Source organism: Geospiza fortis, unplaced genomic scaffold (genome assembly GCF_000277835.1).
Source record: "Geospiza fortis unplaced genomic scaffold, GeoFor_1.0 scaffold173, whole genome shotgun sequence".
Lineage (NCBI taxonomy): Eukaryota > Metazoa > Chordata > Aves > Passeriformes > Thraupidae > Geospiza > Geospiza fortis.
In genome coordinates, this window is record NW_005054334.1 from 4,981,185 (window position 1) to 4,988,712 (window position 7,528).

General features: G+C 54.5%; 1 protein-coding gene across 1 annotated transcript in view; it reads left to right on the forward strand.

The window, feature by feature from the left end:
• The window catches only part of LOC102039179 (meiosis inhibitor protein 1), a 45,721-nt gene extending 38,338 nt beyond the window's left edge, over window positions 1-7,383 (forward strand). Inside the window, exons 29-34 of the mRNA XM_031057764.1 lie at window positions 3,592-3,709; window positions 4,525-4,646; window positions 4,853-4,937; window positions 5,164-5,345; window positions 5,586-5,657; window positions 6,027-7,383. Coding sequence (XP_030913624.1) covers window positions 3,592-3,709; window positions 4,525-4,646; window positions 4,853-4,937; window positions 5,164-5,345; window positions 5,586-5,657; window positions 6,027-6,152 — 705 coding nt within the window. The 3' untranslated portion in view covers window positions 6,153-7,383. The remainder of the gene's footprint in view (window positions 1-3,591; window positions 3,710-4,524; window positions 4,647-4,852; window positions 4,938-5,163; window positions 5,346-5,585; window positions 5,658-6,026) is intronic.
• The last annotated feature ends 145 nt before the right edge of the window (window positions 7,384-7,528 follow it).

Here is a 7,528-nt window from a genome sequence, read left to right on the forward strand (position 1 = left end):
TAGTCCCCTTTCCAGCGTCCCCGTGTGATTGCCTTTACTGTCAGCGGAGCTTACGGGAGAATCCGCGTCTCCTGTGCCAGCGGCCGCCCGAGCCCCTCAGGGTGCTTCTTGAACCCCTCCGGTACGAAGGGAGGCACGAGGGTGGGCTGGAACGGACCCATTTCTGCTGGAAAACACAGCAGGAAATCGGGGCTGCCAAACCGTGCGGTACGAGAGCTTCTGGTCTTGGGGCTGGGAGACTTTGGAGACGAGCAAGTGTAAATAGCCAGTACTGTTTCAACTGGAGCAGCTGGTCCTGTAAGCCCCATATAGATATGTCCTCCTAGAGGAGTCTGAGCAGAGGTGTTTCACTTCTGAAGCTTTTGGTTCACCTGTAACAAAAGATTAATCCTCACCTGGTTGTTGGAGGAGCGCCTCGAGAATGGGTTCACAGGGCAGGGAGTTTTCATTCCTTGTTTTGCCACAGCATGCTCCTGATGAAGGATGATGCTTTTCCCCCAACATTTCAGTGCCTGCAGAGGGGAAGTGGAGGGGTCATGCAAAAGTTTCTCCAGGGGACCAAAGCATTGCAGTGTGGCTCTGCCTTGCAAGCTCATTAAGTGAATAAATCTCAGGGATACTTGCTTCAGACAGGGCTCCTGCAGGAAAATTTATAAAGTAATTGAAAACATTTTAATGGGAAGTACTAACCATCTATTACATGGCATCTGTTGTCGTGTCTTTGGAAAAACACATCTAAATTAAGAGGTTGGTAGACAGTGAGACAGACTGGTGGGCTTGCTGCTGACCCAGCCAGCTGGCCAGGGCTGCAAGGCAATGTTGGTGGAAACTCCTTTCCATCTGTAGCATCAGGCCAGACCCTGGCTCCCTGGACTGCTCTGGGAGCGTCAGGCAGAGCTGTCTCTAGCAGAAATCAATTCAGGGAGGAGCAGGGAGGAAAGAGAGAAGCAGCTCTGCAGTGTTGGTGTCTCATCTCATCCCTCAGCGAGTGTGAAGACATGAGAGAGAGTTTGTGGGGAAAGCATGGAGGAACATCTGCAAGGAGCTTTGGCATTTCTGCCGTTACATAGTGTGGCCTGAGAGGAAGGAATGTCCTCTACTGTTAAAATGGGGTGAAGTTGCCAGAGCAGTGAAAGGAAATAAATCTGCGGTGGTCCCACATGGCATCAGCAGCCCCAAGTTCCCTGTGGGTGAGAGAAACAACTGGGCCTGCTTCATTTTCCCCGGTGTGTTTCAGTCCTGATGGACAATGGTGAATAAATAGCTCTGATGTGAGAATGAGTGCCAGCAGATCAGATGAAAAGGTGATGGGCTTCCAGTATGGCGTGGTTCTCCAGTCCTCTACTTCTGACCTTGTCCCATGGGACAATCTTTAGGGCTGGTGTAGGAGGATCTGAATACATTTGCATTGCAAACATTGACCATGCCTACCCCAGCATCTGCTGTTGTGTCTCTGAAGAAGCCCATCACTGTTGCGAGCAGCCAGGCAGGCTGGTGGCCCTTGTGCCACAGCAGCTGGCTGGTCAGCAGCTGCTTCAGCTGGGAGCTGTGCTTTGCTCTGCTCTGCCTGGAACAGGGTTTTTTGCAGCTCATCTTCCCCCTTGTTGCGCCTGTGGAATATCCTCCGGCCACCCAACTCCAGTGTTGGAAGCAGGGGATACTGCAGCCTCTATCTTAACCAGGCGTGCTGGGACGGCCACAGGCAGCATGGCAGAGCTGTTGTGGGCAGCATTTCTGCTCTTTGCCTTCCAGTCTAGTCTGGAGGCCACTGGCTACCTCCAGTTTCTCTTTCCAGTTCTCCATGAGCATGGCAAATAGCCAGCCTAATCCTCATGTTGGTATGTCTCATCCAAGGGGCAAACAGGAGCCTGGTCCCCGGGCAGTCACTCTCTGTGCTGTTGCATTGCTGCACTTCCTCCTCCCTGAGAGCTTGGGAGGTGTTGAGCAGCTGTGGAGCTCTGCAGAGGCGAGACCTGTGCCACCTCACTGAGCCAGGTCCTGGGTCATGGTTTTTGGCAGGGTGAAGCAGTCCCTTGGAAGCTGACCAGGCTGGTAGGTCCAACAGAACATCTGTTTGCCTGGGCTGGAGAATTTTCCTTAAAGCTTTAGCTTGTTGGTATGCTTTGTGGCATTCAGGATGGTTGGAATATGGCTTAAGCCTCACACCACAGTGGGAAGAGGGACAGACCCCAAACCTGGCATGGGGATTTGTGCTGCTGTCCTGGCTCCACACCGTGTCAGAAATATGGGGCATATTGCTGAGCCCACAGGAGGGGCAGCCACAACTTCTTCAATAATGCTGGTTGTATTTACTCTGGTCTGTTCCTTTCCAGGGGTGCAGCCTTTTACAAAGCACAACAGCAAAATATTTCAGAGGGTTTCTCATGTTTGTCTGACCCTGCTCCCCTGCCTTTGCCAGGGGTGTGAAGATGCTTGGCTTGGCCTCGGCAGGAGGTACATGGTGGGAGCTGCTGCTGATCCTTGCAGGGCTGGGAGAACTGCTGGTGCTGCCTGCTTTGCCTCTTTCATGGGCTTGGAGTTGAAGAAATTGTATTTGCTTAAAAAAAGAAAAGCAACAAGAAAAGAACAAGAAGGGATTTGGTTTTGTTTCAATGTTAGGGCATTACAGGGACAAGTTTGGCTGGGCAGGCAAACTTGGACTCAAGAGGGCAGTGGGTTATAGGGTGAGGTCAGCTCTGGTGCCTTTCCTTCAGGAGCAGGAAGTGGCTCAGATGATGCCTCTGAAGGAGCTGTTGCTTCTGTAATTGCCAGTGGCCTGTGCTCAGCTCCATGGAAACCTGGTGCCTGAGGACAAACCACCCTGAATTCTGCTGTCTGGGGACTGAGCTGTTGCTCAGTATAGACTAAGCAACAGCTCCAGGTATAGACTTTTCCAGGTATAGACTGTCCAAGAGGATCCTCATTCTCAAGGACCTTTTCCTTCAGCCATTAACTTTGTCTGAGGGACATATGTGGTCAGGAGCAGCTCTGCCCAAGAGCATCCCTGCAAAGCCTTGGAAGGGACTTGTTTGGAGGGAGGGGGAAGCTACCAGCAGGTCACCCAACTGTTGTTTTTTGGTGTGGTGGCACCCAGCTTGTAGTGAGGGAAAGGGTCCGGGTACCAATACCCCAAGTGGTGAGGGGATGTCGCTGAACTGGTTGCACTGGTACTTGAAGGAGAGATGGACTTCAACCCCTCAGTGATCCCTCTCTTCCAGACCTGCTGTTGTGGCTGTTGGGCTGCTCTGCCTCACAAACCCAGCAAAAACCTAGCTGTTATTTTTGGAAGAAGGGGTAGGACTTAAATTTTCTGTTGGGTCAGTGCTGGGTCAGATGCCTGGGGCTGGCAGTGCAGGCAGGTAAAGAGAAGAGAGAGACCAGGGCTTCACTTGCAGCAGGCTGGCTGCAGCATCACCATGTGCCTCTGCTCTGGCCACTGTATCCCTCAGACCCCTCGTGGGGACAAGGGAGAGATGGGCAAGGACCCTGGTGCCAAGGGCAGTGTGCCATTGGTCCCAAGTGGCTTGTGTGACTTCTCCTTTTGGTAAGTCTCCTCAATGATCATTGTTTTGTTGGTCTTTTCTCTTCCAGGCTGCAGTGGCCAACATGGATTTTCTCATCATCTGTCCCTTTCTGCTGGCCTTGCTGCTGTCCCAGGGCAGCTTCACAGACCTGGAGAAACAGAGAGTAGACTCTGGCTTGGAAATCTGTATCCTCTGCAGCCTGCCCCTCGTGACCACATATGCACTAATGGCTATGGAGGCTGGAGGGAGCACATGCACAGGGAAGGGGTCAGAGACCATGGAAAGAGGCACAAGGAAGTGGAAAAGAGAGGATCCAGAAACACTGGGAAGTTGCTGCTTTGTCCTTCTGTAGATGGGCTTTAGCCAAGCTCCTGTGTTTGCTAACCAAGTGCCTGGCTTGGTGCAGGAACAGAAATGGCAGTGATGCCTGGTGTTCTTGCTGCTCCATTGTGCTGAGCACTGAGCACATTTCCCAGTCTGCTCTTGGAAGTGGCGTGGCCAGCCAGAAGGCAGAACACGCTGCACATCTCAGTGCTTTGGGATCACCAGCTGGGATGGTGGAGAGGACTTCTGGGCTTGTGGCATTTGGTCTCCTCTGTGCCACAGGCACTTTTTGCTCATGAGGAGATGATGGGCTAATGCAAGCCCTTCTTAGCACACAGAGCATCCCCTGTTGAACAGGCAAAGTATGAAAAGATGAGTATGTGGAGACCCATGGGGAAGGTGGCAGTTCATGTTCTTCCTCCGTCTTCCTCCTCCATCCCATCAGTCAGAGCATGGATTGGCAAGTGGAGAGCTCCTCACAAGCTCTTAGCACTGTTAAGGGCCCTGCTGAGGTGTTTGGGCAAGGGGTTCACTGGAAATCTGTGTTCCATCCTGGCTCAGGTGCTGCCTCTCAGACACCTCATGGGGGGCCTGGGATGGTGCCAGGGGCCTGCTGGAGGGGGCAGAGCAGCAGTGTGGTGGGAGAGTGTTGACAGTGCCCTTGACAGTGGTGCAGATAAGAAGCTGTTTGAGGTGAAGCGCAAGGACCAGATGAATGCTCTGAAGAACTTGATTGAGCTCAATGACGTCAACCAGCAGTACAAAATCATTGACATCATGCTCAAGGGACTCTTCAAAGTAAGCCACAGTGCAGGCTGCACTCTGAGCCCACAGGGGTGGGCAGAAATGGGAAGGGTTGGGGGCTGCTGTGGAGCATGGGGCAGGTGAGCCTTAGGACCTGAAGGGAGGATGCCATGGGGTTTCAAAGTGGGGCAGCTGTGGCAGCACCTCCAAGGTGCCGGGCAGGACTGGCAGGACAAAACACTAACCAAGGACTCTGGCAGGTGCTGGAGGACTCCCGTGCTGTCCTCATTGCTGCTGATGTGCCTCCTGATGGGCCCTTCCCTCAGGATGAGAAGATAAAGGATGGTAGGTCCTCTCTGGTTTTTATCCCCCTCCTTTTTCTTGTTCTCTGGTGCACCACAGACATTCTTCCTGGGCTCAGTGCTGGGGTAGGTACAAAACCCTGTGTATCCAGACCAGACCTGGGCTGCTCCCTGTCTGTTAGGGATGCTATTGGTGCTTCTCTGACCAGTTCATACTGGGGAGCTTATTGGTTTGCCCTCAGCCTGTGCTGATGGAACTGTCCCCACAGCATACTCCCACGTGGTGGAGAACACTGCCTTCTTTGGGGACGTGGTCCTGCGCTTCCCCAAGATTGTGCACCACTACTTCGACCGCAACTCCAACTGGAACAGCCTCATCCGCTGGGGCATCGGCTTCTGCAACCTGACGGGTGTGTTCGAGCAGGGACCCCACTCCCAGGTCCTGCGGCTGGTATGGCTCCTCGTCCCCCCTGCCGTGACCCCTCTGCTGCTGGGCTGGGGGAGCTAGGGATTTGGGGTAAAAGGAAGGCAGGGGCACCCTGTGTCTGGGGGCTGTCCTTGAGCTGAGGGATGGGGGAAGAGCACAGGGCATAGATGGGACTGGTGGGAGAGTAGGGGACCCTGGTCACACAGTTGGGGGATGCGAGTGGGCGGCACCACTCCCCAGTGAGGTCTCTCCTTTGCTCTGCAGATGGCTCAGGAGCTAGGAATCAGTGAGAAATCGCCTGATTACCGCAATCCCTTTAAAACGGACCAGTCAGAGGTAAGATGGCAACGCTGCCAGCTTGTCTCATGGGCTTCCCCATCTGTGTCACAGCTCCAGGCAGCTGGCTGGGGAATGGAATGGGTGGCTTGTGGGAAATGGCCAAAAGCCCCTGTCACTGAATAAGCATGACTGAAACACAAACACTGAATTCCCCGTCTTTGCTCTGCTTTGGGCACCTGGTGCCCTCTCTTCCCTTCTGTGGCCACCTGCCTCATAGTTGAGACTGTTTGTCACTTGCTGCGTCTGTGGTCAAAGCTCTCCCTGGACTGCAAGGCTTGTGCGTTGGCTTTGGTGGGTTTGGAAGGGTTGTGCCTCTGGGAGGCTGTGGGTGCTCCCCAATGCTGACCCCTTGCTGTCAACCCCCAGTTTTTCCCCAGTGCTGACACCTTTCAGAAGGCGCTGCGGGATGAGGAGAAGAGGAGGAAGAAGGAAGAGAAGCGGAAGGAGATCCGCAAGGGCCCACGCATCTCCCGCTCACAGTCGGAGCTGTAGCAGGCTGGGACTTGTGCCTTGCAGTGGGGGTGGCACCACTGGGACACAGAGTGGCTTGCTCCCTTTTTGGCAGCTTTGGGCCGGTGCCTGGCCATTCCTTTTCCATTTGTGCTGTGGGTTTTGTTTTGTTGCCTTTCATTTTTGTTCAGTGGAGGTTGCGTGGTGGTGCTGGTGGGTTGGCCCAAAGGGGCTAAAGTGGGATACCCCTTCCACAGAGGTAAAGCACAGACAGGACAGCACTGGGGCCATGCCTTGGTCAGGGTGTTGCTGCCTGTGGGGAAGTAGGGTGTGGGGGACATGCCTCTGGTGGAGCCCGGGGATCCCTCCTCACTGCAGCACACCCCACGCGGAAGGTGCCTCCTCCAACACAGGTGGGCTGGGGAGTGCGTCATACCAAACAGCCTCATGAGCAATGCTGCTTCTCTCAGTTTTGCTTTTCGTTCAGCTAAACGGGTGATCTCATTGGCACCCCCCACTGGGTTCTACCTGGTCTCTGCACAGCTGCTACCTCTGCCAGATCAGACCTTCCCTTTTCCCAGTGGCTGTTCCACCAAGCAACGTGCGTTTCATTGTCCAGATGTAGTTGAAAATGCCGATGGCAGCAGCTGTTCCTGGCCGATGGCACCTCGGGGCCACCGCAGGTCATTCCCTCAGAGAGGCAAATGCCTGGTGAATTTTTGGACAGGAGGAATTTCGGTACTTGGCCTCTTTGCAGCCAGTGGGTGGCTGTAGTGCAAGCCATGCTGATGATGAAGATGCTGGGGAACCGGCCCTGAGCTGCTGAGAGCCTGTCCTGCAGCCCATGCCCCATCCCTTCTCTCTGAATGAGTCCCTGAAGCCCCTTGTCAGAGGACAGCCAGATGAGGGCATGTGGCAGTAGCAGGGCCAAAGTATGGAGGGAGCCAACTTGAGGGGCTGCAACCCTCCACGGGTGTCTGGGCTGCCATGGGGACAGTTAAGGGGCTGGCCCAGGACCCGACACAGCCACCGTGTGATTCCTCACCTGTGCCGATGGCCTGCACCAGAGCGGGCTCTTGCAGAGGGGCTTTCCCCAAGGAGCCGGTTCTCTTCGTGGGGCTGGCAGCATCACAGCCTTTGAGGAAAGGGAAACGTCCCGGATTTTTTAACAGCAGAGCCAAGTCCCTCCAATGAGGGGAGGGGGTGGCAATGGGCGCATTTGGTTTTTCTTGAATAAAATTGACTTTATTATTTTTTTTTTTAAGTAGAAGAATCCTGGCTCTTGCTCTTGTTCCTGGTGGGAGCGGGTGTTCGCCAGAGAGCGTCGAGCTGGCCCCTCAGGAGGCGAGGGTCCGTGGGCGCTGCGGAGGGAAGGACAAGCCCCACGACCTATCCACCGCCGCCTTGCAGCGGGCCTT